The sequence below is a fragment of the Agaricus bisporus genome (assembly GCF_000300575.1).
Source record: "Agaricus bisporus var. bisporus H97 unplaced genomic scaffold AGABI2scaffold_6, whole genome shotgun sequence".
Taxonomy (NCBI): Eukaryota; Fungi; Basidiomycota; class Agaricomycetes; order Agaricales; family Agaricaceae; genus Agaricus; species Agaricus bisporus.
In genome coordinates, this window is record NW_006267369.1 from 2,093,949 (window position 1) to 2,121,364 (window position 27,416).

The following is a 27,416-nucleotide window of genomic DNA, read 5'->3' on the forward strand; positions in this document are numbered from 1 at the left end:
CTTTGAGCTGGCATCTGCAATTAAGTTATTAAATCAAGCATAGAGAGTCGGGGACCGGTGCGTGAGCGCCGCTACGATCAGTAACCGGTATAACAATATGTTGTGGTAGAGCATCCTCGTAAGCTGCGTATCGTTTGTAAGGGAGTCGGAGACGGCGCATAATCCGTTGGTCGTTGTGGCCGTAAGCCGGGAAACCAAGGCCTCTGCCTCACTTATTTGCTCAATCACACCCTTCCATTCAGCAAATTAATCACTCGAGCTCGTTTGCTCAGCCAGCGAAGCCAGACAAGACCCGACACAGTGGATAGGTCTTGCCCGCCCAACGCAATCGGGCCCCGCTCTGAAAACTCAATATACTCACTCTCGAGCTTTCGCCTAACATAAGTAGATGTCGGTCTTAAGAGTTTCATGACGACTTAAGTCTACATCTCGCATGCAATATATATTCTTCACTGTTTAATCGCCTCCTAGATTGCTCTGCTGACCAGACAAGCTCGACAAGGAAACCAAAATCGAAAAAGACGTCGGTTTGAGTAAAGCATTGGAACTGGAGTATGGGAAGGAAAAATGTATGAATTAGAATTCGATATCAAGACGGACTGCATAAGTATCCGACAGAACGTTTTGACGGCTTTACCAGTGGTCGGTTGATCCAAAGACTCCTGTAAATTCGTAACCGAACTCCAAAAGTTCTCTGCTCCAATTCCATGGTGATGGGTCTGGCAGCATTTGAAAAATTTTGAGGTCTGCAGGTTGAAGATCTGATCGCTTGTAGTAAAAGTATTGTCCTTCCAAGAGTTTACGAAGACGTAAGCGGTTTCCTCGTCTTAGGAAAACAAGTCTTGAAAGTGGTTCCCCTGATAAAAAATCGGTCGTTCGATACCGTTCTTGAAGGTTTTGAGGTAGCAAGGAGAATATAAACTTATTCCTAGATTCAATCCACTCTTTTGCGAGACGATCGATGTCATCTAGCTTGAATTCGGCCGTTTCGCCATACGAATCAAACACGATAGACCCAAAGGGTTCCACGACGACAATATCATGAGGGTGGGGCAGGAAGATTGAGGACATTGTTTGGGTCTTGGTCCATTCATCGAATTTTTCCCTGAACTTTTGCAATCGATTCGGAAAATGCATACGTATCTTTTTCTCAATGGCTTGTTTTCTCTTGGCCTTTAATTGACTTAAAATCTTTGGTCTGATCTTCCTCCAATCTACAGATCGAAAAAAAAAGTTAGCGCACATTACGTGCCATGAAAGATAAGATATGAAGCGCACCCGCGTCCGTGAGCTTCCTTCTTACCCAAAATCCAGCAAGGTCGGCAGGAAATCCCCCACCATACATTTCGATAATCTCAGATTCCTTCCATCCTACAAGCGCAATCAATTTGCATACCTCTAAAACTTTGACGATGCCTTACCAAGATCTTCCAACTTCGCAAGAATACTGTTGTATCGAGTGTGACGATGGAATGTTATAAAGATTTTTAAATGCATAAAAAAACTCACGCATTTTGCCTGCCTACCCCAGCCAAATCCTTGAGGTCTTCGAGGTGGCGTTTTTCCCATGCTTGGAAGACGGTTTCTCCCTTGTCAGATTCATCAACTTTTGAACACTTTCGAGGCACTCCTTACTCACTTCTGCTCGGCGCGCCAAAGACGTCATTCTTTCATCGAAGCTTTTTTGAGTTCCGTTTTGCATGTCTGCAACCAAGTAGTATGTGACATAGTCTGAGAACAATCAAATCAACCCAAGCGACCCTGAAATTGATCTGAACGAAACATACGGGCGGAGATGGTGGGATACTCGTGTTTAAAGTGATTAGTCCGGGCAAAACTAGAGAATTAAGAAACTTAGCGACATTCGATGCAAGGGAAGAGTGGTCGAACATACAGGTGTCCGTCTAGGCATTTTAGACACACCCGCAATCGCATTCTCCAAGAAACCTTGTGGCCGGTGCCTTTATTACAGACCTATAAGTTGCGAGCACGCTAAGAAAAACCCGCTGGAACATGAGAAACTGAGCGTACCATGCATGTCATGTGGAAAAGGAAGCGCGCATATTGCGCCAGGTTTAATTCTTCAGGACACTGTGGAGGGGGAATGTCCGACGCGTAAAGTCGTTCAAATGACTAGAATTATCCGCAATAGTACCGACATAACGATAAGAGAGGATTGAGCTCACTTCTTTCCATATGTACCTGGCCGACCGTTCCATTGTGAGGGTGTTCAGGTTTTTATTTGCCCAAGATAGGGTTAACAAATCCATGGGATCCAGGTGCCGAAGGATCTCATGCAACGTGTCAAGTGGAATTTCTGCCATTTGCTGCAAATACCCTGGATTACCGGCCGCATATTTGAACTGGGATTCTGAAATTTGAGAATTGCTTGCAGCTGTAGTTTTGGCGAGTTTTGCGTCTGATTTTTTGACTTGTTGAGATCCTAAACTCTCCTTGATTCTTTTAGAACGGCGCAAGGTAGTGGTTTTCATGAAGAAAGGGGAACAAAATAAACAAGGTATGCGCGTGTTTGCTCTAATGGATTCACAAGACAACCGCTTATAAATAGACTACGTAATGAATAGCGTCAATCAATAAACTCAAATGAGCTACTGGCAAATATATAGATCCAACGATGGTATCACTGGAAAAATAAACTAGTCGGATGGTGCCTCAGCGCACCCGGAAAACGCCTCGCCGCGCTCAAACAAGTCCGTGCTGCCGTCTTCCAGACCGCTTTCAACCCCACAAATGTCCGCACAGGCGCTAAATACCTCAGACGCCATCTGCGCGGTCCAGCCATGGTCGCGTACTACCCACCCAAAATCGACATTGCAGCCATAGTCAGGCAGTATCTGTCGTTGGAGATGGTCAACGAAGACGAGCAGACGAGATTGGAGGACATTAAATTTAAGAAGAAGAGAGGCAAGGGTGCTCCGAAAAAGGCCAAGACGAAGAGTAGGTTTTTACTCCCGATGGTGTTCTACCATCTGTTGACGTGTTGTCTATTTCTTCTAGGTGATTCTCGTAGAGCTGGAAAGAGGCGATGATTCGTCCTTTGGTGTATTTATGATACCGCTGCATCTTACCTATTCATCTAATGACTCCATCGTTTCGACTATCTTGCGGTCACTTTCTCATGCGAATTGCCTCTGCCTTACGGACCAAAACATTTTGCTGACTCTGACAAGATCGAGGCACTAGTGTTGGATAATAAAGTTGGCGAATACCACCGCCCCACTTCATTTTCAAGAAATTGTCATCATATATGGAGGCCTGGTTGATGCTCATAAAGCAGACGAAAATAACTTTGTCCATCATCTTTCCTGCCTAACAGGTCTACATCTATCATGGTGCACATGCACAGGACACATGACAAATGACTTCTCGAACATGTCACCTTATGATTCCAATTCACGCTGTTCCCACCCTATCCTTTATCCACAACATCACATCTTTGAAAGCAATATCGAAATCATGACGATGCACCCAGAGTTGGAAGAGGCATTCAACACGGGACTGTCGATGCCGGAAGGTATACAGGTCTGGAATGGTCTACCTTGGTGGTTAATTTAATACTTCACTGGCTAGTATTCGAATTATTTACGAAGCACTATTCTGGTTTGAAAGAGGACCGCGTCGATATTCATTCCCATACAATGTTCGATGACCCGGTCCACACAGATGGTGTATTCTGGTATGAATGGAGACCTTGTAAGCTCCACGCTTAATTTACTAGTAATTTGAGGATGCATACTAACAGACAGTAGTGTTTTGTCGTTTGCCCATGTCCTGGGGATTAAAACGACCAGTCAGCGAGCCATTCATGCACATTCATAAAGTCCTCACGAGGGAGATAATGTCCTGGCTCTGTGACGTCAAGAAAAGGAGTAACGTCTATCTCATCGCCGAACCACAGTTGCCACCAACCACGGACTTCGATATGATAAACACGAGGGCTTATGTCTTTTCGAACGTTTGTTACGATGCTCAACGTTTTGGGCTACCAATGCGAAATGAACCCGACGGCATTAGGCATGGTATTGACTCAATCATTGCCGAATTGGCAGCATATTACGCTCCATACCGCCGCATTCTCGCAAAGGAACTGGTTGACAATCCGGGAATTCTTGAACTATCAACACATACTCGCTTCAGAAAGCTCATCCATGAGCCCTGGAAAGCACTTCGAGAATCACACCCTCAGTATATCACCACACCACCAGTCCTAGTTCTTTTCCTTCGCAAATCGCAATTCACCGGGTGGGATGAAGAGTTTCTCCGTTCAATCTACGAGTTTGGCTCGTCGCAGCATTCTTCACCGTTATTATGGATTATTTCAAGCGACACTAATCTCAAACTTTCAGTCCAAGACCTTCTCCACCCCTTTCCGCCATTCCGATACTTCCGACTACCCGTTTCTTATAAAGAGAGTCCAGCGGACGCGGCATTAATCCTTCATCACCGGTTTAGTGTCCTTCGCAACATGCACAAGGATATATTTGATGAAGGCGAGGTGTGGCCTTCAGAAAAACAAATGTCACAGTTGATCATGATTGTTTCCGGCGTTGTCAGATTCGTTGAGGTCATTATTCAATTCATCGATTGGGAGGAAGGTGGCGGACCCAAATCACACTTGGAGACATTTTTGGCCTACATGGTTCACTCTCCCTCACCTTCCGACGAGCGCCCATTTTGTGCTCTTGATCATTTCTATATGCGTGCACTTTCCGACATTCCTCCCGATCTTCTTCCACTCTTCAAACAGGTTTCAAGTATCATTAGTCCTGAAATTTTTGGGTGGCCTTTCGGGGGGTCTTTCGAACTTAGGCTGGCCATACTACTTTCTCTCGGGAAGGACGCTTTGTTCAACATGCTTCCCCATGCTTACCGCTTGATTTGGCTTAGAGCCTACGGTACTAGTTCTCACAGCGTCAGTCACTTCCTGGCAGACCCTATGCGGTCAGGACAGTTCTATGTCCCGCAATCTGAATCTTATCTATACATATTTCAAGCACTTCTACATACACTCTATCATGCTTCAAATCTCATTGCAATGTTGAAACCGATGGTGCAAGAGACTCAAGCCAGCGCAAAGTCATACTGGGTTACGATTGATAGTCTCCGCTATATAGTCAGCAATGGATTTTGTGAATTCGGGATTGCTTTGTTATCTATTCAACCACTCTTGGTGTCTACCCCACTCCGTCACTTCGATTTTCGTTGCCTGGCATATACTTGCGATAAGATTGATTTGATTGAATTCATGAAGTTTTTCCGCCTATTATACGTGAGTGCACTTATGGATCTGATTTCCTTGACTAATAGACATGTCTAGTTAGAGAAAGTTAACGAACCAAATATTGTTCGCACCCGGCCTGTAAGTCTTCTAGACAGGCAGTTTATCGATAAATGCGATGGGCTTGCCGAACCAGTGGTATGGGAGAATTTTATACATATTACCAGCGTTTAATTCATTATTCTACAGGATTTTGAAAACATGGAATTGTCTCTGCACCATTCCGAAGCTCAAACTGAAGAATGGATTCGTCTTCACACCACAAGGCCCAAGTATTTATTACTTGGTTCTGGAAGTGAGACTGTCCTCGCTGTGATATATGAGAGTTGGTTTTATGGCGTAAATATCTACACATCTGCTATGCTTGATTATATGTAACTAAAATGGCTTCATCGTATCTGGGCAAGCTGTACAGTGGGTCTCGTAACTATCCCAAACCCGTGCCAATTGCCGAAGGTCCACATGTATATTCTCAAATAAAACGCGGGTATGCTTGCCCCAATGAGGTCGTGGAAGACGATGACAATAGTTATTCATGTTTTTCACATTTCATAAAGACAATTGGATATAATGTTTCTGAAAAAAACTTAGAACTGAAAATTAATATCCCGCGTCAATCCTCGTCATTCACATTGTGCCCTCGCCATCCCGCGTTGATTCTCATTGGTCCGCGTCTCCCGCGTCATCCTGCATAGAGCCCTCGTCATCCCACATCGTCCCGCGTGGGAGCCCTCATCGAACCCTTGTTTTTCCCCTCATCAGCAAAAGGTGTCGTGTCACTATACATGGTCAAGTGCAGCACGGACTTCCTGGTAGGTCACTGAGCGAGCGAATACTGTAACGCCGAGTGGTTATGACTCATGAACGGTTCATGACCCGTTCACGACCCGTTCATGAACTGCATATCGCTGGGAAACCCACCACTGAACTTACCCAACCTTCTATCAGAAGAGATGGGTAGCCCGATAATCCGCTACTTTCTCCCTCCGTCGTTGGATTCATGAAAAGGCTAGAATTTAAAAAATCAAATCTCTCCATAAAAATAAGGAACTACGTAAAGTAAACAACATGGTCGTTCCAAGATACGAGATATCTTCCCTGAGTCTCTGTCCCCTTCTACCCTACCGACGTCAACAATTCGTCACACCTTGAAATCCGAGTATCTGCCAACAGGACAGCAAAGAAAAAATAATATAATAAACAGGTATGCGATCAGTCAATTCACAAACAAAAAACTTCACAGAAGTAGGCTGTGTATAGAAGCTAATAATAAAAGGCAGAACAATAAGTGAAATTATTCGATCTATACTATACCCGAATTATAAATAAAACGCTTTAAAGTCATTTCACTACATGAGACCCATAAGTTCCGCCACCGAAACATATGCAGAATCAGAATCAGAATCAAAGTCGCTTTCCTCTTCTCTCCATCTCGCATGTGCAGGAGTCCATTCTTCGTCATGATAAGATACATCATGCTCGATCTATACACAACAATCACCATCATTATCGAATCGAATCGAATCGAATTATGAAAAGCGAAAACTTACCATGTCAACAGGATTGCACCTCTGCCGCATGAATAGCCAAGGTGGCGGGCATGAAATGCATTTGAATGACCCCTCATACAGCTCCAAGCTATAGAGTGTAGTGCTATAAGGGTCTTGTCCAAGAAATTCAAGGATATCCTTGACAATCTCGAACGCCTTGTTATCAAAGGAAAGATTTTCGTTGCTCCAAAACCAGGGCGCATCAACCTCCTGAAACTCCCAAGCGTTTTCACTGAGCATATCTCGAATCTCGATATCGTCTGCGTCTCCTGGTTCGCAGCGCCACAAAGCATCCCTATGATCCAAAACCTCGTCAAGAGTGATGTATCGAGTCAGCGCACGGAAACGAAGTATTACAAGCGACTGAAGCGATGAAAAATCACTTGCTTCAAAACGATCTTTGAGGCTTTGTGGCAGTAGCGAGAGAATAAAATTATTCCGCTCAGTTACCCAACCGTTGGCAATGGGATCGATGGCGTCCACCTCGAAGGTAGCTGTTTCTGTGTCAAATCCGAATATAGTAGTCCTGAAAGGTTCCAAAATAGCGATGTCTGCAACGCGCGGCATGATCGAATTTGCCATAGTCTGATTCTTAGTCCATTCTTTGAACTTTTCTTCGAAAGCATGCCAACGGTTTTCCAGGCGCTTATGCTTTTGTCTGCAAAGATAGTCTGTTTTGAGGAAAGCTAGATGTTGCAAGAGCTTCGGCTCAAGGTCCTGCCAATCTTTGATACGGTCAACGCGCACTAGCCAAAGACAAGAGCGGTTCTCACCTTTGTTTGTGAGTTTTTTTGCCCTCCCGAGTCCGGGAAGGTCATTGGGAATCTTGCCGTGATACACCTCCCTAATTTCAGATTCCTTCCAACCTACAGAATCGTGTCAGGGATCGCCTCATACCGACAGCCCATAATGCTTTACCATGGTCTTCCAACTTTTTGAGAATTCTGTTTATCAATCACGATGAAATGGTTTCAATACTCAGTTTATACTCAAAACAGCAAAATACTCACGCCTTTCTTCTCTCGAGTCTTATCACATCTAACTCTGCCTCCCGATTTTTAGCACACCCCTTCTCCCACAATCGAAAAGAGCGTTCCCCCTGTTGAAAGAAAAACTCTGTTATAAGGTGTTTTCAAATCACCATAATTTCTCACCATCAACCTCTTTTCCTTCAGTTGTCTCCTTCTGGTAAACTCTTCGTTGTCTTCTTTGAAGAAATCTTCGATATCATGATTTACAACATCGCTGCTCAAGCAGTAAGTTGTTTTCTCTAAACACAAATGGTAAAACTGAGTCAATATGACGCATAGTTAGTGATGAAGCATACTCGTCGAAATACTGAGGAAATCCCTATGAAGCAAGGAATTATATAATGCGAAGCTAAGGGTTTAGATGAGCGACGGCCCATGGAAAAGGAGGGCTTCACATACTGTTCTGACTCTAGGCACTTGGAACATGCTCGTAACCGCATCATCCAAGAGGTCCAGTGTCCATTTGCGGCGTCGCATACCTTGAATGAGTATTTTTTAGCAAAGCGCTAACGCGACCATGATTCGAGTCGTACCATGCACTTCTTGACGAATAAAAAGCGTGCATATTGGGCGAAGTTTAGATCCTCGGGACAAGGCGGGGGAGGATTGCTTGATTCATAAAGACGTTCGAAAGCCTGAGGTTCGCACCATGAGATATACTGATCATCAGGACAAGAGAAATGAGGTCACTTCTTGCCATATATACCTCGCAGACTTTTCCGTGATAACAAGACGTAAACTCTTGCTTGACCAAGACAGTGTCAACAAGTCAGCAGGGTCGAGTTGCCGGAAGATCTCATGTAGCGTATCGATAGGGATTTCTGTCATAAGTTTCAGATGTCCGCGTCGACCTGCTATATATTTGCCTTGTCTACTCGGCCTTGCTGCCTTGCGCTTTTCCTGTGTGTCTTTGAATTCTGGGTCATCCAGTACAGAATCCGCTGCTGTCTCTTGGACTTTTCGACGTTTTCGGGACATCCTGCTTTGTTTTCCTTTGTCGGTGATGTTCGCGTCTGGATCAAAGTCTTCGGTGATCAAGATACCTGCCTCGCTTAGTTTATCGTCGGCTTCTCCTACCGATCCAGACCCGGGGGAAACGTGGTTCCCTTTACTTCGTGTCCTTGCCGGACTGCGAGGGACGGAGGCCATGAGTTGGTGCGTTAGCGACGGTTTTGGCCTTTGGCGATGGAGGTCGCGAGTAAGCCGCGTCGTGACTGTGAGAATCAGCACCAAACACGGACGGCATAATCGGCACCAAATAGGAGTGCCAAGCGCAGATAAAACATGCATATCATGATGTTACCGTAACAAGAAACATAGTTGTAGCTTTGCAGCCAAAACCAAGGATTTATTATGATCGCGGTGCGTCCGACCCTTGACCCGAACTTCATGATCAAGAGCGCATCGACTCATCACCTTGTTTCCTCTCGAAATTCCTTTCCGCGTGAATCCCAGCCGTACATGAGCAAAACCTTCCGTTCTTGGATTATTGATAGAATCAAGAATGGTTTGTTGCTACTAGTTACAGCCCTCTTTGTAGAACAGTGATATGTGTATCATGACTTTCACAAGCCATTCGTGGGACTACTAGTAACAAATAGACCCTGTTTCATTGGCAGAAATTGAAATATAGAACTGTGCCCGCATTGCCACAGAAGGAATAAGGCGGACCATTGAAAGCCCGAAGGCTCACCGGAACGGAAAAGGGAATGTACATAGCATCGAATGAAAGAAAGGAGAACTAATAACGTCTCTTGCTACGCTCTAAACCATCTCCGTCTTCAAGTATTACAATGATAATGCGCCAATAATTTCAAGAACTCATAAATCATTTCAACACATTATGGTTGTAGCGCCTTCGTAATACTCTCAATGCCCGGCGATTGCGTAGCGCTCAGTATACATATCAGCGTACACTGTACAGCCCCGAGCAACTCGGAAGGTGCCCGGGAACATTTTGCATGCTTGATAAATCACCTGGAGAATAGGTATATGCGTGCGTAATCATATACACTTTATCACGAATGACTGTAAACTACGACGATGATGACTTGAGCCATTTACAATCGAGGGTATCGAGGAAGGAATCAAACATAGACGAATAAACTGCACTAAATTCTTGTATGTATTATTATGTTAATTGGGTCGTAACACTGCACAAGTTTTCTTTTTCGCTTAAAAAAAGAGAAGAACGTAAGTAAGAAACCAAGCGGGTAAAATAATGTTGGAAATGAGAGAGCGACGACTATCAACGAGTGAATGAATCACGAGGGCCTATGGAAACTTAGGAATTGTAGTATACAAGACGAGGGAAAAAGGAGGGAAATGAGGTAGCTAGGAGATGAAGAAGTAGTTGTTGCTCGCCCAAGGAAAGAGGAAAAAACACCTGAGAAAATGACGGACTAGGAAGAGGCCGATTTCATAAATAATCGTTATTATCACCTTTTCCTCTGCCGTTTCTCATACTGATGACGAAAATCGCGACACCAACACCGCAAGAGCGATGAGTGCTCCCCATCGCCACTTTTCCCATAACAGTTTACTCCATGCTGCTGCCCATCCTGCCGTCGCGGCGCCTCGTACATCATCTTGTTTGTCGCCAGATACCGGATTGTTGGTATTGCTCCCCACCATCGTCTTTGTCACCGTCCGTGTTAGATGATTATTTGACCCTGGGGTGGCGGAGGTCGTGGCTCCTACCGTCGAACTCGATGGCGGGGTTGGGGTCGGTTTCGCGGGAGGTGTCTTGGCCTTTTCCTTCTGTGCCATATTCGGAACATCGCGTGCATGTGGTGTGCAAAACTGGATAAGCATATGTCAGCGATCTCGTAATCAGAGTCACGTAATCACGGTCAAAGGAGGGATGACTGGGTCGCCATCATCGAAATGATGAACAAGCTATGGTGTGGTACCCACCTCACTGAAAGCCTCTCGGAAACGGGGTTGGACCAAGTTCCATTCGTGACTCCTAGCGGCATACGCTCGCCGAACATCGTCTGAGGAATTCAGTGATCCCGTCGTCATCTCATCCGAGAGCATGAACGAAAGCAATCCGGTCAATCTGTTGCATAACAATCAACAGTCAGTATATGCTTGATGATCAACAACATCATTGATAATCAAAGGCCCATGAAGGGCCTGGCGTAAAAAAACTACTGTCGTCATGAACCCTGCCACGTCGATGGGAGAAGGTACTGCAAACCGGGGTTCGACGACGGGGGTGTGCGGGGAAGAGAAAGGCATCCTCGCAACTCACATTGTAGCAACGCTCCACGCTGGGTTCCACTACAAAAGAAGAAGAGTCATTACCGTGACGACAAAGGTGAGGTAAAACAGTGCCGACTCACTGAACCAGGGTGGAAGTCCGACATCGAGAAACAAATCTTCTTGTCAGGCTGAAACCGTCCCGAAGGTGTCAACATCTACAGAGGAACAAAAGTGTGATCTCAACTGAGATACTATCTCAAATAGATTACAATAGACCGTACCTTGATGCCTGGAGGTTTGAAAGGGTATTCTGAAGGAAACATTAATTGACCGTGATATTCTCCTCCAGTGTACGGTGAATCTGGTGGACCACGCTATATTGAAAACGGGATGAAGATGAGAGACACAGGAATGGGTGAGGCTGGCGTACAATGATGAAATCCCCTATACAATGCCGAATTTCGTCAGTAACGAAACAGACCGCCAATTAGGACCACTATCGACTCACAAGTGAGGATATTCTTCTCATCTGGCACTGCCCAAACGAATGGAGGTGGTTCTCTCTGCATGGTGACATATTCCTTGCTGAGCTAGAAAAGTCGGAATAGAAAATCGAATAAAAACGATAAAAATTAGCACAAAGTTGGATATGGTCAGCGTTGGGCCTACGCACACGTCTGTGAGCAGCTTTGCTGGCCATGTTTCTGGAGTGTGTGTTGAGTGTCTGGTGGCTGGGTGTGGTGAGGGGTGGAAAGCAAGATGATGGTTGTTTGGCGACGCAAACAACACACTATCGCACGTGTGAATATTTCAATCCCCATCCGGAAGCAGGCGATGTTCCTTGCGCCGAATTCCGCAGTGGCTCCTCCCACCCGTCGTTCCGCGCAGGAAAAACTCAGTCATTCCTGCTTGCCAATCTCCGTTTTAACATGACGTCTGCGGCTTCAAAAATACTAGGCGCCAGAGACTCCGATTTGGAATTTTAATCAATGTATTGTACTCGAGATCATACTAGCATGTTGGAGTCAGCACCAATTTATCGAGGTGACTAGTCATGAGAGCCACTTCTAGATTGAAGAACATTTTTAGGCCAAGGGTAGGAATAGGACTCAGTAATCACCCTCGGAGTCGCGGAGTCCACTATAACACCGGACCTGACTAAGAACAAGCTTACATTGATAACAATCTAAACAATCTGGTACATAATGATTACGCCAATCACCCTTATTCATCTGCGACGATCGTATACTTAATAGCTTTCGGGTGTATCTCTGTTCAAGGGGTACCATATGTATACCCTATTTGAAAACATAACATTTCCACGTTCTTTTTAAGAGGATTTTGTGTGTGTGAAGAAATCAGACACCGAAGACATATGTTGGCAGGTCACCGGAGATAAAACCGGAGATTTCGCGAAGATTCTAAAAAGTCGTTTCGGTGAATGTTTTCACATACCCTCATCTAGTGGGACTTGGATTTCAACAATACTACTTCATTTTCAGAGAGACAGACAAGTCCGGAAAGCCCGAGTCCGCCCTAGGATGACCCTGTGTCGTCTCCGTACGCCATGTCCACTGAAAGAGCCATTTTATCTGTCCAAAGCCGAGTGCAAGATCCGAGATCGGACATGATGGCGTCAAGGTTGTCAATCTATTCGGTACTCATCAACATCCGGGAGGGATTTCTATATACATATATGTATATAGTGCGTTGAGCTGTGGTAGCATGCAATAGGCACATCGACATGATCAATCTCATTCGACAACAAGTGATACAAACATATGGGCTATTGATGACAAGTTAAGAACATGCACCGAGAACATGAAGTCACGGTGGGTCTCATCATGAATCTAACCAATCAAATAAACGTAGTTCGTGGGGCTCCCCACATGTATACGATGATGACGCTGTTCTTTGTTTATGGCTAACTATACTTAGTCTTTTGCGGGAGCTTGATTGAAAGTCCGGATATTGTAGCCACTTCAATTAACTATGTCATGGGCACACAACCTAGCCTCGATCATCAAACAATGTATATGCCACAAACTTGTGGCGCAGCATGCAATCAATTCTTGTAGCCTACGGCAGCACCGAAAATGAATTACAATGTTGTTCACTGAGAGTCTTTTTTCAGGTTGACTTTTGACAACCGTACGCGTAAAACGGCGAGGCTCAAAGTTCATCACTGTATACACTTCTGAATCGAGTGCCAAAGTTCTAGAAGCCATTTTGCACTGACATCCGTTCTGCCGTAGAGTTCTGGGCTCGACTAAATTAAATTAAAGCTGCCACTCATAATTTGGTTAAAACATTATGATAACTGCCACATTGTAAGCGCATGCCACACTACCGATTATTCGACGTAAATGGGATTTATAGTGGCATTGGTCTATCCTACAATCCAAATCTTCACTTGTTCACTCTGCTCCCCGAAATCTCCAAATTTAGAAACTGCTCTAATTGAACCGAGTCCCTTTCTCGTCAAGACATGAAGTTCTTTAGACTACCCGACGGGGGAATATCAAAACAAGGAATACCAATACCCCTTGTGGCGGTACAATTGAATTATTACAAGAAGCATATATCCAAGCGATAGACAGAATGTTCGTTAATCAAGATCGGAATTAATGGAAGAATGACTTGCGACGCTTGTTGATTACCGAACTTTATTCTCGTCCATACATCAACGACCCCTTGACTTTTAACAGCTATCATCCCTTTCTGCCAGCCACCCACCGCATCCCTTCTCGCAGCGAAAAATCATGACATTCAAACCACACGGAACATACGTTATTCACAACATAATCGATCCGCGCCCCGTAAAAGGAAACGGACCTGAACGCCCATTCACTCTGGTCAAGGACTCCAACTCTGGCCAAACCAAGGTAAAGTAGACGATATTTTCGCTAAAAAATTCCAAGAGGCTTGGAATGTTGATAGCAGTGTATCCTTTCTTAGTGGATCATTACTCATCATGGAGATAATGAACAATACCATATTCGAAACGCGAGCACAGACTGCTATGCTCACCTCAAGGAAATGGTTGTGAGGATTCATGTTAGATTCGTCCGTCGCATATGTCTGATAGTACCTCCCATTGCATTCTTCTTCAGTCTCGAGCTGTGATTGAAAGTCATAGTCCCCTGACTAGATGGAAAATTAAGGTTATTAGTCCCGTCATGTACCGAGTAAGCCCAGCCCAACTTCGCTTTCTTCAGTTGTTCCAGTAGATCCTAATCGTCTACCTCTAGATATATGATCCCGTTACGCAACTCTTTTGGACATCACACCCGGAATCCAATGAGGTGAACTAACTCTTTACGTTCAACATTCAGCATTCAAAGCTGACTTTTAAATCATTTGTAGATCTACCTAGAACCATTTAGCCCTGGCTCTGACCAATGGTGGGCTATTTCTTCGGATCGTCAAGCAACTGCGGTGAATTAGACGTCTCTCGACTGGCTTCGGAGATATAGAAACACTTTGTTACTTGTACATATAGTTTTGTACTTCCTTATTTTAGTTGGGTTTCATAGAGCACTTAGGGCGCTGATTATTAGTCTCAATGCAAGTTCCAGATTTTATGCCGAGATTCGAAGTCGCGCATATAGTACACTATGCACGTCCAAAAACCTTCGCTTATATATAGATCTATGAAGTGAATTCATCTTCAATTCGGTACAAGGCATACAACATCTGCCGGTGTCGCAAGAAGCATTTTAATTATCCTGTAGAAGTTTCGAAATCATACAATAGATTAGAATGAATGGAAGCTCACAGCATGTTTTCCAAGCATTTTCTGTCATACTCCGAGCTGTGGCGTTCCGTGCTTCTCGCATAAGTTGTATACCGCTTGTTGACCTTTGTCGCTACCTGTTGTTCGAGATGGTGATTCCAGGAAAGAATTATTTCAAGTGCGTTGCACCATCACCGCCTGGGTTTCTTAATATATTATAGGATGGCCTCAGTGAGGCCATCCTATGATAAGGCCGCCTCACCATTAGTGGCATCAACTCGGGGGTTCGCCAAGCGAAACAGCACGATTAGAGGGAGACTAGGCCTTCATTTGACCAGACACAGATCTAAAAGAGATGCAGCCATCTTACGTCGAAGCTGAAAACTGGATCTGCTGAGATTAAGCGAGAGACCCTACAAAAAGTCGTCCTAGAAAGTGCTTCCGGCGCCGGTAAATAGGCCTCAATATCCAGACGGGTAGGGTTAGCCGAATATACTGATTGACAAACGGCATCCAGTTATAAGGCGCCAATATCGAGGCTCGAGGCTCGATTTTTCCCAAAACCAGATGCACTGACTCCAGACATCGATTACGATGCTCAGTTGGTGGTCAAAGAACGATAGTATCGGTTGGTGCATCAACAACTTGAAACAGCTCTCTGAACGACGGAGTCGATCCAAACGCTCAAAGAGATGTACCGGATGCTGAAGCCGGAGGGTTGGTTATTGATATGGCTAGTAGAGAGGGACGGCTGGGTTGCAGGTCCTGTCAAGGACACTCCGACATTTTTTGGTAAAACTCGCCAAAACTCGCGGAGTTGGAATTCACCGAGACGCCGTTCCCAAACTAAACTACTACCTCGAACACGGAGGATTCGTGGACATGCGCATAGAACGCTGTAAACGCCGATAGGAGGATCGGCAGGGAAAGATGGAGGTGATGGTAGAAATAATACTTTGTCACCATAATGCGGAAATGTAAGGCGCCCGTGTTGGCTACACGAGAATCTTGAATCATCCAGGATGAAAGAGGTCGACGCATTGACTAGGTGAACTCGAGACCGAGTGCAGGGTATTATAGGATTTCCATTTGCGAGCCAAAATCTATGAGTCGGCTTGGTGGAATTGTACACTTACTTACCTCATACCGTGGAATAGCTGAAACCAACCACCACCTTGAAAAGAAAGGAAACGGATGGACTTGATTTGAGGTCTACAACTATCCTCGCCTGTACCTCCCACCACCTTTCCCTTTGTTCGACATCTTCTTTCTTTCCCGCTCTTCTTCTTTTGCTCGAGCACTCCTCTGCCGCGGGTCAATTACTTCATAATCTCTCTCCGCTTTCGCGACTTCTTCATTATTGTCTTTAGGGAAATGAAGAGCATGGTTTAGGAAACCAATATCATGGTCAACTTCGATCCCCTCTTCTTCCACTCCTTCCACCGCCGTAGTGGCTTCCTTATCTTCCTCTTCATTCTCAGCTTCTTCGTCCGGTAAACTGTCGACCATGGACCCCTGGAGTTTCCCTCGAAAAGTATTGAGTGCAGCGAGAACGTCGGTTTCGTCCTTCTTTCGTCCACCCTTCCCCTTTTTGTGAAGGTTACGACCCTTGGAGTACTTGGAAAGCTCCTCCTCTAAGTAGGACTTCTTGACTTTCTTTCTTTCTCGCTCTTCATCACTATCATCACCAGCCGCCCGCTTAGCAATCTTCCGAATATCGGTTTCCATTCTTTCAATCTCGGCTCGTCGAGAATTTCTACAAATATATTAGCCGAAGAATCACGCAGCACTGAGAAGTAGACGCACTGTGCAGCAGCCTGTTCCTTAGCATGCTGTTCGCGTATCTTGGTAATATCGAGTTCTTTATCTTTGTTTATTTTTTGGGACTGTCAAGCCTTGTCATTTTCTGGTAACGCAAGTAGGTAGGATATCCTCAGACCTTGGACAGCTGAGGTTCCTCAGATTTGGGTGCGGACTTGGAACTGGTGGAACCAGCGGCCGGACCTAGGAAACTCGGAACGTTCGCTTCAGACGTTGCATCCTCGACCACTATACATTGCTATCAGCGTTAGCCACAAATAACGGAAGATGTGTAACTCACGGTCGGGTCGGAACATTGCTTTCTTTTTGAACAAGGGTTCTTCTTCTGTCTCCTCCTCCGCGCCGAAGCTTAGCAACTTTGTGTTTCTACAAGTATTTAGTAAATATAAAGAGTGAATGAAAACTTTAAACCTATCGACGTACTTTTTAGCGCCTTTTCTTCGCTCTGCCTCCTCACGTTCCCGTTGAGATTGTTCCCTAGCTTTTTGTTGCGCTCTTCGCTCCGCGGCGGTGATGCGGGGAATGATGTCAGGGAAAGGGTTATCTATTATACGGATTGTCTTGATCTTCGGTGGGCTGAGAAAGACTCAGAACTGGGCGAGCCGAGATAAAGGATACCATACATACTAAGTTGGCCTTCCCGTTTTCTTGTCAATTTCTTGTTCGTAAATCAGCTATGTTTTAGGTGAAGTGATAAGACTAAGAGCATACCGGTATCGCCAATTTTCGCCACGTCTGAGGTATACGAATTGGTAAATACTCCTTCACATTCAATTGGTGAAACGCACTGTATATTGTGTCACCTATGACTCTTCCAAATAATGTGTGCTTTCCATGTAGTTCGTCGGCACGGTCTGCCATGGTGTCAGTGACAGCAATAATCAGGAGCATGTAGATAGGAGCGCTAACCGAGAGTAATGAAGAACTGTGAATCATTTGAATGGCGCGTTCCGTTGTTAGCCATGGCTACTAGTCCTCTATGCGGGAAACGTAACCGGGGATGTATCTCATCCTCGAAGGGCTCTGCGAACCACACGTCAGGACAATATCACAGGACACCAAATGTTCGCGTACCTCCGTAAAATGACTCTCCTCCAGCACCGGTACCCGTCTTGTCGCCTGTTTGAACCAGAAATCCAGGTACTACTCTGACCGTTCGTCAATTGCGATACTTTATGTCGATTCGATAGTGGAGTACCGGTGGAATATAACATTGTCATAGTATCCTAAACGCAGTTCATCAGCGGAAATGGCATGGTCTAGTGCACTGGACTACGAACCTTCCATGGCTAATGCTATGAAATTTCTGCACGCTTTAGGTGTTTCCTAGCTGAATTAGTGAGAACAAATGCATATTAGAAGATGTAGAACGAACCTTGGACCATAGTTCAACGTCTATTTCGCCCACTGTTGTGTCAATAATCACTCTTCCTTGGGTGGGCAACGCCATTTATATGTTTGTGGGTTAGAAAAGTCGCTATGTCGGTTTACTTAGTTGGTTCAGTTGTTTGGCAACGGCTTTAGAACTGCCAATCAGCTTAGTCATCTCCTTTCCTTTCCTTCGGCGCACAAAGAGTCAACATTTTGTGATAAACGGTATGGTTGTGAGTACTGAAGACGTACTTACTTCGGAGGCACTCGCTTTCCGTTGAGCAGCGCGAATAAAGGCTACCCCGGACAAGTTCGGTACTGTCATCGTGATCAACTACCACGCCTGCTATGTTTGATTGATTTGTCAGAATATAATACCCCTTTGCGTTCTTATAAGCTCCCCGACAACACAAGGACTGGTCAGTTTGAAGCATTCTCGAACAACTGGAATATGACACATCTCTCCCAACAGAACAATGGCGGCCAATGTTATACCATCAAGTACCCGGTTACGCCAACTCTTGACCTCCCCGGATCTCATCGTGAGCGAGATCACTATTGCGATATTCCTTCATACCTTTAAAGATTTCCGGGCCTAATGTTGAAGGTAGCCCCAGGTATGCGCTCAGTCTTGTAAAGAAATCATTAATCTCAAATTTACAGGCGTATATGATGGAATTTCAGCGCGGCTGGCTCTTGAGGCTGGCTTCAATGTTCTGTACATGAGCGGTGCTGCGACCACTGCATCTATGCTTGGACAACCTGACCTTGCAATTGCAACGCAGAACGATTTCGTCCAGGTGGCTCTTATTCTACGGGATCAGGGATTTAACCCCTAATTTCAGGTGATAACGATAGAATGCGAGTATGATTGCCGGTTTGAACCCTCAAGTCCCCTTGATTTGTGATGCGGACACTGGGTGAGTCTCCATAAACTGGGCACGTTTAACGCCAGTAATAACACGTTTTAGTTTCGGAGGCCCAGTGATGGTTGCTCGGACGGTGACAGCATACGCAAGAGCTGGTGTCGCTGGTTTTCATATAGAAGACCAGGTGCAGTCTAAGCGCTGTGGGCACTTGCTGGGAAAACAAATAGCTCCATCTGCCGAATTTTTATCTCGAATTCGTGCCGCGGTCACTGCCCGAGCTAAACTGCCTGGGAATGACATCGTTTTGATCGCTCGAACTGATGCAGCGCAGACTTATGGATTAGATGAAGCCCTGGATCGACTCAAGGCGGCTATCGCGGCAGGAGCAGATGGTAGGTATTTGATGCCTTCAAGTGTTGCTCAGGTAATTCTCAATCATCATCAATAGTCGCCTTCCTCGAAGGCGTTCGAAGTGAAGACGAGGTACTGAGAACTGTAAAGGAGCTCGCACCAACTCCTGTGTGTAGAATATTCGACTCAGGGTCGGTTTAATCAATGGTCTCATCATGATCATCAACAGGTGCTTTTGAACATCGTCACTGGCGGATCAACCCCGGACTTCACTGTAGCGGACGCGACGCGAATGGGTGTCAAAATCGCCAGTATGGTCGTTCCACTCTTATCGAGTCCAAAAATAACTCCCCCTTAGTTTTTCCTCTTATATCTGCCATTCCCGCCATTCATGGCATCCGGGAGGGCTTGGCAGCATTAAAGAGGCAGGGGACTGATGTTCTCACTGCACGAAACATGGGTCCGAAACACTTCTTCGAGGTGATGGGTGAGTCATTGATTCGAAGTACACAAGCAGGCCGAAGGTTAATGCCGAGCAGGTTTAGACGAAGCCATTCAAATCGATAAGGAAGCTGGCGGAGAAGCATATGCAGCGGTTTAGCCTGTTTAACATCAACCAGTATGCAAGAAAAGTCCGATAATGATAAATAAAGTTTCCGCTTTGAAAAATGAAAGTTAGACAAGAATTTTGACGATATGATGAACATGCACTTCGACACTGCGCCGTTGAGAAAACGATTGTATTGTTGAGTAATTCATTCATTGTTATTATAAATCGATTACAAGCTGCAACCTGATTTATTGAGAACATATTCATGCGTCAATTTATTGATGTACCTATGCACTACCTGAACGTAGTAAAAAATGCGTCGGCAACGTCTTCCCTACGTCAATGTCACTTATTTAATTCTGCACCGGCTCAACTTTATCGAATGGGAGAAAACGGTGAGAACTCCAAAGCACCTCCCTCTGTCTCACTGAGCGTTCCACTTTTCGAACTTGGAGATAATATGCCTCTGGGGTTTCTGGTTGGACCCCCCTGATGAATCGCTCGGTAGCAGCCAATATGGAAATAATCAAATATCAAGGGTCCACGGCCAGTCCGTGGGACGGGAGCTTGTGACCGCTGAGGCCTTGGGCTTGAGGTTCTGAACCCTGGGAATTTGAGTTTAAATTGTGCCGTGTTGAGTAGTTGGTATCGCGTCGCTAATGGACGTAAGCCGTTCATCCCGTCTCCTTGATTTTATTCTGAGCTTATACACAGGCGACGATACAAATTCCATTTCCATTTCCTCTCCAAGATAATGACAATGCAGACTTATACGAACGCATTGCTTTCTGGGACTCGCCTTCGACTCTGGAATGGTTTCGTCAACGCGGTTATACGCTCTACGCACACAATAACCTTGCTGAAGACGAGCCTTGGTATTCTGAACCTACTTTGAGTTGCCCGCTTTCATGTGAGATGCAGTATCCACACCCGCACTACGAATCGGAAGGCGACACAGAAACACCGCTCCGCGCCTTCGAATCGACGGCGAGTAATTTAAATACTAGGCTTCGCAACTTGCCTAACTTGTATTTAGGGAAAGGTAGTATTCGCACAGGAGACACATAATCCATCACACCACGTCGCCATCAAGCTGATCGTCAGTGACTCGGAAGAACACCGCATCCTCAAATTTCTGCAATCGCAAGGAATGGAAGTCCTAAAAGAGAACTGCCTCGTTCCCGTTCTGGATATTCTCTCAAATGGACCTTTCTCCTTCGTGGTCATGCCAAGGTAAATCTATCTCTCATGCTTTCACTATCCGTGTACTCACTATAATGTTAGGTGGGGCGGTGTAGTATACCTCCCGATGGGCGGCCCGATCAGAAATGTTATTCATATCATGCATTCTTTCCTCAAAGTAAGTCCACGATTTAACCTGCTAGTTACCTCTTCTGAGGAGGAACAGGCCCTCGTGTTTCTCCACGAGCATAATATCTTACATCGTGTGAGGATTTCCAAAGCTCTGAAGCTTGTCAAACACCATAATTCGTCTTCCTTAGGATATCAAATTTGGCAACTTTTTGGTCAGTCATTTCGCCGACGAAGCCACCTTTTATGATGACAGTCCAGTTCGACAACGGCTTCGATATTCCAATCAACTCAACTATTGTCTCTTTGACTTCAATATCTCAATGATGCTCCCAGCGGACACGGATAGGGCCCGAATTCGTTTTCCTTACAAGTTGTCCTGGGATGGTACTGGCTGGCAGCCGCGTGACACAGCACAAGGCGAGTTCGACTACAATCCTTTCGCATATGATGTTGGCACGCTCGGGAGAGTGCTCTGTACGGAATATCAGGTAAACAAACTTATCGTATATGGCAGCTTTATTCTTGAACCATGTCTCAGCATCTGACGCCACAAATACCAATGCTCGCACCGTTTCTCGATAGGATGGTCACCCGGAATGTTACTTCCCGATTCAATGCCGTGGAGGCCCTTCAATTCTTCGAGGCACTTATCGCAGACATCCCTGACAAAGTTATGGACCTCCAGTATCCGCCAAGTCACGGGGCAATATTTGATACATGCGACAGGTGGGAGGGCCTTTCGCCGGACTTCATCAAGAAATGGGAGGATTATAGAGAACCACCCATACCTTTCTCAACTTCTGTTCTCCGATGGATATGCTCCTTTGATCAAATGTGTTACATTGTCCCTCCTGTGCGACACTTCTTCTTCCGTGTTACTTTAATTCCTTCGCGAATTCGCTTATTCCTCAAAAAGTTATTACAACCCTCATAGCTAGACTATACAAGCGCCTCGTGTAGGGGCAGGCAGTATTGGTTAATAAACACTTACGCCTGAACGACGTATGTACCTAGCCTTAATTATACGACGGGGCGAGTGACAGCGTGTGAGTGATGATTGGTGCCGGGCGGCAGTGCCCAAATGCACGAAATCGTGGGTGGCCATTGAAAGCCAATTCTTCCCATGCAATCGCGAAACTACGGGATTGGATGTCGCTGCACAACGCATGGTCACATCGCAATGTGAGGGATCTACCAAAGGACTTCTAACCGACCGATTTTTTGACAAAATAGTTTGGATATATGGTCTCCAGAAAATTTTCGACCCGCTAGGTAAGATGCTGTACCTATCAATTACTCTTAATCAATACAAAACAAACATCAAGGGTCGTTGCTAGTCGTGGAACAGGAATTCGTGGCTGCTGAAGTATTGAGCCCAGGTTGAGCCCTACTAGGAATTCGAGTTTCAATTGTAACGCGTCGCGTCGCTCATGGATGTAAGCCATTCGTTCTATTTCCCCTGTTGTATTCTGAGCTTACGCGCAGACTACAATACCAATACCATTTCCGTTTCCCCTTCAAGACAACGACGAGGCAGACTTATACGAGCGTGCTGCTTTCTGGGATTTGCCTTCGACTCTGGAATGGTTTCGTCTACGTGGCTATACACTCTATGAACACAATGACCCTGCTCAGGACCAGCCTTGGTATTCTGAACCTACCTTGCAATGCCCGCTTTCCTGCGATATGCAGTATCCATACCCGTACTATGAGTCGGAAGGTGACACAAAAACCCCCTTCCGTGCACTTGAACAAACTGCGAGTAATTCGGGTGCTTTGTTTGGCAGCTCGTCTAACCTGTGAATAGGGAAAAGTAATATTCGCGCAGGAGACGCGGAATCCTTCACACCATGTTGCCATTAAACTAATCATGACTGACTCGGAAGAACACCGCATCCTCAAATTTCTGCAATCGCAAGGAATGGAAATCCTGAAAGAGAACTGCCTTGTACCCATTCTGGATATCCTCTCAAATGGACCTTTCTCCTTCGTGGTCATGCCGAGGTAAGTCAACCTCACATTCTTCAGCCGTCCATGTGCTGACTATAATGCTAGGTGGGGCGGCATAGTGTACCTCCCGAAGGGAGGCCCCATCAGAAACGTTATCTGCATTATGCATTCCTTGCTCAAAGTATGTTTGTTCAAAATGTCAATCTGCTAGTTCTCTCTCCTCAGAAGGAGCAGGCCCTCGTGTTTCTGCACGAGCACAATATCCTACATCGCGTGAGGTTTTCCATGGAGCTGCGAGGATCATGACACGCGATAACTCGTCCTCTTTAGGATATCAAACTTGCCAATGTTCTGGTCAGCCATTTCGCGGACGAAGGCACCTACTATGACTACAGTGCAGCTCGAGAACGGCTTCAATGGTCTAATCAACTTACCTACTGTCTCTTTGACTTTGACATATCGATGATGCTCCCAGCGGACACGGACCAGGTTCAGTGTCGGTTTCCGTACAAATTGTCCTGGGATGGTTCTGGTTACCAGCCGCGCGACACATCGCAAGGCGAATTTGACTACAATCCTTTCGCATACGACGTTGGCACGCTCGGGAGAGTGCTTTGTACGGAATATCAGGTAAAGATACGTATCTTCTATGGCGACTTTATTCTTGAATCATGCATGTCTCAGCATTTGACGCCACAAATACCCATGCTCACGCCATTTCTCGATAGGATGGTCACCCGGAACATTCCTGTCCGCTTCAATTCTATGGAAGCCCTTCAGCTTTTTGAGGCACTTGTCGCAGACATCCCTGACAAGGTTATGAACCTCGAGTATCCATCAAGTCCCGGGGCAATGTTTGATACATGGGACAGGTGGGAGGGCCTTCCACCGGATTTCATCAAGAAATGGGAAGATTATAGAGAGCCACCCATACCTTTCTCAACTTTTGTTCTCCGATGGATATGCTCCTTCGATCGAATGTGTTACATTGTCCCGCCTGTACGCCGTTTCTTCTTCCGTATAACTTTGATACCCTCGCGAATTCGCTTAATCCTCCGAAAGCTATTGGGCCTTCCGCACTCTTCGTAGTTGGACTGTTTGAGAGCCTTTTGTAGCCGATAGAGTGAAATTTATCAGTGGTAGGATGTGAAGTAATCGCACTTGTCATTTAGTTGATCGTTTGAACTTGAGAAAGGAAAGACATATAACAAGCATCAATACGTGCCGGTCATTCTGGGAGGAGGTTTATCTCACTGGGCATTGTTCCAAGGGGTCTCCCCAGGTTTTGCTGCTTCATTAATTGTCCCTGTCCGCTTATCACTCAGAGTAAAAAGAGATTGTGGCAGTGAAAGTGTGGTTTGAAATGCAGGACACTTTCCAATGATGTGATCTTTTATACTCAGACGTATCCGTCGACGGCAGGGAAGAGGAAATGAAAGGAGCATAAGCCATACGGAATTATGAGCGAGTTGGCAACGGTAATAATGCGGGGTATCAGGCACGTGACGATGTGGTGTGTTGCAGCGTGTCGTCATTGCGTTCGGTTCAGTCAATCGCGCGTCCTTTGTTCTGTTTTGTCGTCGTTCCAATGCCAGGAAGGCCAGATGTCAATCTGGTTATTGTCTTCCGGGCGGCTCACAAAAATACTCACCTGAAGCAACGGACCCGGAATGAAGCGAGAAAGGCTGAACAACAATATCTTCGACTGATCGACACGTTGACTTACGCCGGGTTGAAGGCTGTTGGGCGGAGGGGTGAATCCCTGGGTCAGTTGTTGGTGTTTGTAACATGTCCGCAGAAGCATCTTGAGGGTTTGATTCGGAGGGAAAGGTATGTAAATTATTGTGTTTGAATTCCCGGTGCTGATTCTACTTGTTTGTTACCGGACACGTTCATTAGGCATGGAGATTTTCTCTCTGGACTTCCCGTAACACCAGTGACTGCCGACAGTCTCATTCCGCCATTGTCATCGGCCGAAAAAATTCGCTTGGTTTATACGTATGTTACGTCAAGTCCAACCGACGGCGGTCTGGGGATAGCTCCTGGAGCATCCGAATGGGATCTGGTGGAATCAATAACACCGTTACATGATGTCAATTTCAATGAAACATGGGTTCGGTCGTGGAAATTATCCCAGATAGCGTCCGTGAAGCTCGGTGGGATTCGGGATCAGGTATGTTATCCTAGATTCTACTTTCAGCTCGCTATTCTAATCTTCGGATTTTTTGAAGTTCGGTGATTCTGTAGGACTGTACTTCGCGTTTCTCTCGAGTTACACACAGTTTCTGGCGTTTCCCGCAATTCTTGGCCTTTTCTCGTATTTCTTCCTCTCGCCATATTCTTCGGTATATTCGATTCTCTTATGCATCTGGTCCGTTGGTTTCGTCGAATATTGGAAAGTGCGGGAACGTATACTCTCCTTACGTTTCGGAACTCGTGGTTCGTTCCGGGTCGAAAAATGTCGAGTTACTTATCGGCCAGGACAAACGTGGTGGGGTCGCGAGCTTCGCATCTTTGCGAGTCTGCCTGTTATTCTTTTGTTTGCTGGGGTTCTTGTTGCACTTCTAACCTCCATATTCGTGTTTGAGGCCTTCGTAACGCAACTTTATCAAGGACCCGGAAAGAAGCTCATCGTACGTTATTGTCTCCCCATGTGTTCAATCGTTAACTGACTTGTTTCTAGTCTTTCTCCCCTACTCTACTTTTTGCCGCACTTGTTCCCCGAGTGCTCCAATTATATCAAGCCCTTGCGGTCGGCCTCACCACATGGGAGAACCATCGTCACCAATCAAGTTACAACAAGTCTCTCACCCTCAAAACATTCGCTCTTAGTGCCATCGTTGCATACATGGCTCTCGGACTAAGCGCTTTCGTCTACGTGCCCTTCGGCCAAAGTGTCATGCGTTACGTGCAAAACCGTTTATTTGCGACTTCTGTCGAATCTGGCTCTCGTTCAGGTTTTGGATCTAAAATCATGGGTCTTCTCAATGGAACTACTGTCGACTCTACAGCCACAACAACTGGGTTTACATCGGAGAAACTTTCCAACGTTGGAGCTTTGAAGAGTAGTCTTTGGGACCGGGATATGAGCAATGCAAGGCGAAAGTTGAATCCTACGCGCCTACGCGACCAAATGTTCGCATATACCGTTACGAATCAGGTCATCAACTCCTTCACTGAAGTTGGATTACCTTACATTATGCGATATGTAACAGCTTTTCGACATCGTCACGATAAGAATGCCACAAAACCAGGATCACCTTCCGGAGAACCAAAGAAGAGGGTGGTGTTTGAGGACGAGAAGGAGAGGGGCGGGATGGAGGAAAGAGTGTTCCTTGATCACGTTCGGGAGGAAGTCGCATTGCCCGAGTATGATTTGTTTGCGGATTATAGCGAAATGGTTATTCAATTCGGGTATGTTGTGCTATGGTCTACGATATGGCCCTTGGCAGGAGGTGAGTTTGGTGCTCTTTAATTCATTCTAAACGGACAGTTTGTCTGAAGTTTGTTGTGTGTTCTAGTCATGGCTTTCATCAACAATATCGTTGAACTCCGAGGTGATGCTTTCAAGATGACGGTGCATCACCGTCGCCCTATTCCTACACGAGCTGATTCGATCGGTCCTTGGCTTGAAGCACTATCCTTCCTCGCATGGCTAGGCGCTCTCACAAATTCTGCTCTAGTATACCTTTTCTCGCCCGAACTCCTCAAATCATCACCTTTGGCGCTTAACGATGAAGACGACCAAAAGAATACAGAAACTAATACTGCGACGAAGGAACTTGTGGTGAAAGCAGTGCTCGTGGCGCTTGTCGCATCTCATGGATACTTTGTCTTGAGAGCTGTAGTAAGGCATGTTGTGGAGAGGATTTGGTGGATTGGGAGTAAGGAGGTGCAATTGAACGAGAGGGAGGAGAGGTTGATGAAAGAAAAGTTTTTAGAAGGTGCTGGGGCTGGGGCTGGAGCGGGGACTGGAGAATCGAACAATGGTAGCAGTGTGAGAAATGATTTAGGTGAGGAAAACGTGAAAGTGAGTGGTGTTGAAGTGGAGGATACGATGGGATTTTGGGATCATGATGAGGGAGTGGATGAGATTAAGAGGTTGGTGAAAGAGGCATGATGACGTTTCGTATCGTTTGGTCCTTGTGCTTTAGTCTTTTTTCTTTGTTGTAATGAGTTTTCGGATGACTCTCCGCCTGAGGAAAAATTCTTGCGTGTGAGATTACTCTTTTTTATGTCAAGATATGTTTCCATCATATATAAAACCTTAACCTGAAGGCACATATATTGAGTATGAAAGTGCGGATTTTTTAGTTGATGTCATCGGTAGGAAGTTGCCTCGCCGGAAATTTGCGACTATCAGTTAC

General features: G+C 45.6%; 11 protein-coding genes across 11 annotated transcripts; 7 read left to right on the forward strand and 4 right to left on the reverse strand.

The window, feature by feature from the left end:
• Window positions 1-633: 633 nt before the first annotated feature.
• Window positions 634-2,492, reverse strand: AGABI2DRAFT_119080 (hypothetical protein; the record flags this gene model as incomplete). The annotated part of the gene is made up of 9 exons (XM_006462158.1): window positions 634-1,214; window positions 1,279-1,371; window positions 1,422-1,447; window positions 1,510-1,589; window positions 1,640-1,731; window positions 1,788-1,837; window positions 1,895-1,974; window positions 2,032-2,133; window positions 2,187-2,492. The coding sequence occupies 9 exons, from the start codon at window positions 2,490-2,492 to the stop codon at window positions 634-636; spliced, it is 1,410 nt and encodes a 469-aa protein (XP_006462221.1).
• Window positions 2,493-2,604: 112 nt separating this feature from the next.
• On the forward strand, window positions 2,605-3,052 carry AGABI2DRAFT_186236 (hypothetical protein; the record flags this gene model as incomplete). Its single annotated transcript, XM_006462159.1, has 3 exons — window positions 2,605-2,638; window positions 2,662-2,958; window positions 3,019-3,052. 3 exons carry the CDS (start codon window positions 2,605-2,607, stop codon window positions 3,048-3,050), a joined length of 363 nt encoding a protein of 120 aa, XP_006462222.1. The 3' UTR covers window positions 3,051-3,052.
• Window positions 3,053-3,477: 425 nt separating this feature from the next.
• On the forward strand, window positions 3,478-5,730 carry AGABI2DRAFT_179070 (hypothetical protein; the record flags this gene model as incomplete). Its single annotated transcript, XM_006462160.1, has 6 exons — window positions 3,478-3,535; window positions 3,592-3,714; window positions 3,768-5,134; window positions 5,273-5,290; window positions 5,339-5,380; window positions 5,489-5,730. The coding sequence occupies 6 exons, from the start codon at window positions 3,478-3,480 to the stop codon at window positions 5,675-5,677; spliced, it is 1,797 nt and encodes a 598-aa protein (XP_006462223.1). The 3' UTR covers window positions 5,678-5,730.
• Window positions 5,731-6,648: 918 nt separating this feature from the next.
• AGABI2DRAFT_119083 (hypothetical protein) lies at window positions 6,649-9,029 on the reverse strand (the record flags this gene model as incomplete). Its single annotated transcript, XM_006462161.1, has 10 exons — window positions 6,649-6,783; window positions 6,850-7,574; window positions 7,623-7,715; window positions 7,768-7,793; window positions 7,860-7,948; window positions 8,004-8,119; window positions 8,177-8,229; window positions 8,280-8,359; window positions 8,414-8,515; window positions 8,571-9,029. The coding sequence occupies 10 exons, from the start codon at window positions 9,027-9,029 to the stop codon at window positions 6,649-6,651; spliced, it is 1,878 nt and encodes a 625-aa protein (XP_006462224.1).
• Window positions 9,030-10,778: 1,749 nt separating this feature from the next.
• On the reverse strand, window positions 10,779-11,787 carry AGABI2DRAFT_71166 (hypothetical protein; the record flags this gene model as incomplete). The annotated part of the gene is made up of 6 exons (XM_006462162.1): window positions 10,779-10,941; window positions 11,137-11,165; window positions 11,228-11,302; window positions 11,369-11,461; window positions 11,582-11,677; window positions 11,761-11,787. 6 exons carry the CDS (start codon window positions 11,785-11,787, stop codon window positions 10,779-10,781), a joined length of 483 nt encoding a protein of 160 aa, XP_006462225.1.
• A 2,062-nt stretch (window positions 11,788-13,849) lies between these two features.
• AGABI2DRAFT_119085 (hypothetical protein) lies at window positions 13,850-14,534 on the forward strand (the record flags this gene model as incomplete). Its single annotated transcript, XM_006462163.1, has 5 exons — window positions 13,850-13,972; window positions 14,046-14,132; window positions 14,201-14,275; window positions 14,339-14,392; window positions 14,454-14,534. 5 exons carry the CDS (start codon window positions 13,850-13,852, stop codon window positions 14,532-14,534), a joined length of 420 nt encoding a protein of 139 aa, XP_006462226.1.
• Window positions 14,535-15,889: 1,355 nt separating this feature from the next.
• On the reverse strand, window positions 15,890-18,095 carry AGABI2DRAFT_193474 (hypothetical protein; the record flags this gene model as incomplete). Its single annotated transcript, XM_006462164.1, has 13 exons — window positions 15,890-16,579; window positions 16,630-16,709; window positions 16,763-16,872; window positions 16,925-17,010; window positions 17,068-17,220; window positions 17,272-17,302; window positions 17,356-17,379; window positions 17,433-17,498; window positions 17,554-17,667; window positions 17,719-17,792; window positions 17,843-17,870; window positions 17,925-17,970; window positions 18,020-18,095. Coding segments are annotated over 13 exons (1,426 nt in total), but the record flags the coding sequence as incomplete, so codon positions are not given.
• A 118-nt stretch (window positions 18,096-18,213) lies between these two features.
• On the forward strand, window positions 18,214-19,913 carry AGABI2DRAFT_193475 (hypothetical protein). Its single transcript, XM_006462165.1, has 11 exons — window positions 18,214-18,330; window positions 18,384-18,434; window positions 18,488-18,557; window positions 18,623-18,632; window positions 18,679-18,815; window positions 18,874-18,935; window positions 18,987-19,276; window positions 19,333-19,403; window positions 19,465-19,546; window positions 19,594-19,722; window positions 19,775-19,913. Exons 3-11 carry the CDS (start codon window positions 18,492-18,494, stop codon window positions 19,834-19,836), a joined length of 909 nt encoding a protein of 302 aa, XP_006462228.1. The 5' UTR covers window positions 18,214-18,330; window positions 18,384-18,434; window positions 18,488-18,491; the 3' UTR covers window positions 19,837-19,913.
• A 586-nt stretch (window positions 19,914-20,499) lies between these two features.
• Window positions 20,500-21,930, forward strand: AGABI2DRAFT_223483 (hypothetical protein; the record flags this gene model as incomplete). The annotated part of the gene is made up of 6 exons (XM_006462166.1): window positions 20,500-20,771; window positions 20,822-21,018; window positions 21,070-21,145; window positions 21,194-21,232; window positions 21,288-21,587; window positions 21,638-21,930. Coding segments are annotated over exons 2-6 (789 nt in total), but the record flags the coding sequence as incomplete, so codon positions are not given.
• A 599-nt stretch (window positions 21,931-22,529) lies between these two features.
• Window positions 22,530-24,138, forward strand: AGABI2DRAFT_119089 (hypothetical protein; the record flags this gene model as incomplete). The annotated part of the gene is made up of 6 exons (XM_006462167.1): window positions 22,530-22,535; window positions 22,585-22,898; window positions 23,019-23,103; window positions 23,155-23,322; window positions 23,380-23,679; window positions 23,734-24,138. 6 exons carry the CDS (start codon window positions 22,530-22,532, stop codon window positions 24,136-24,138), a joined length of 1,278 nt encoding a protein of 425 aa, XP_006462230.1.
• Window positions 24,139-24,606: 468 nt separating this feature from the next.
• On the forward strand, window positions 24,607-27,239 carry AGABI2DRAFT_206493 (hypothetical protein). The gene is made up of 5 exons (XM_006462168.1): window positions 24,607-24,879; window positions 24,949-25,222; window positions 25,281-25,682; window positions 25,733-26,504; window positions 26,571-27,239. Exons 1-5 carry the CDS (start codon window positions 24,638-24,640, stop codon window positions 27,167-27,169), a joined length of 2,289 nt encoding a protein of 762 aa, XP_006462231.1. The 5' UTR covers window positions 24,607-24,637; the 3' UTR covers window positions 27,170-27,239.
• Window positions 27,240-27,416: the final 177 nt, after the last annotated feature.

Excerpts from the sequence above, each read along its gene's own strand:
- AGABI2DRAFT_206493 (XM_006462168.1), top strand. The coding sequence starts at position 24,638 with ATGCCAGGAAGGCCAGATGTCAATCTGGTTATTGTCTTCCGGGCGGCT. Across the intron at positions 24,880-24,948 it reads GGTTTGATTCGGAGGGAAAG|GCATGGAGATTTTCTCTCTG; the intron begins GTATGTAAATTA and ends CACGTTCATTAG. Across the intron at positions 25,223-25,280 it reads TCGGTGGGATTCGGGATCAG|TTCGGTGATTCTGTAGGACT; the intron begins GTATGTTATCCT and ends GATTTTTTGAAG.
- AGABI2DRAFT_193475 (XM_006462165.1), top strand. The coding sequence starts at position 18,492 with ATGGCGGCCAATGTTATACCATCAAGTACCCGGTTACGCCAACTCTTG. Across the intron at positions 18,936-18,986 it reads ATTTGTGATGCGGACACTGG|TTTCGGAGGCCCAGTGATGG; the intron begins GTGAGTCTCCAT and ends AACACGTTTTAG. Across the intron at positions 19,404-19,464 it reads AGGAGCTCGCACCAACTCCT|GTGCTTTTGAACATCGTCAC; the intron begins GTGTGTAGAATA and ends GATCATCAACAG.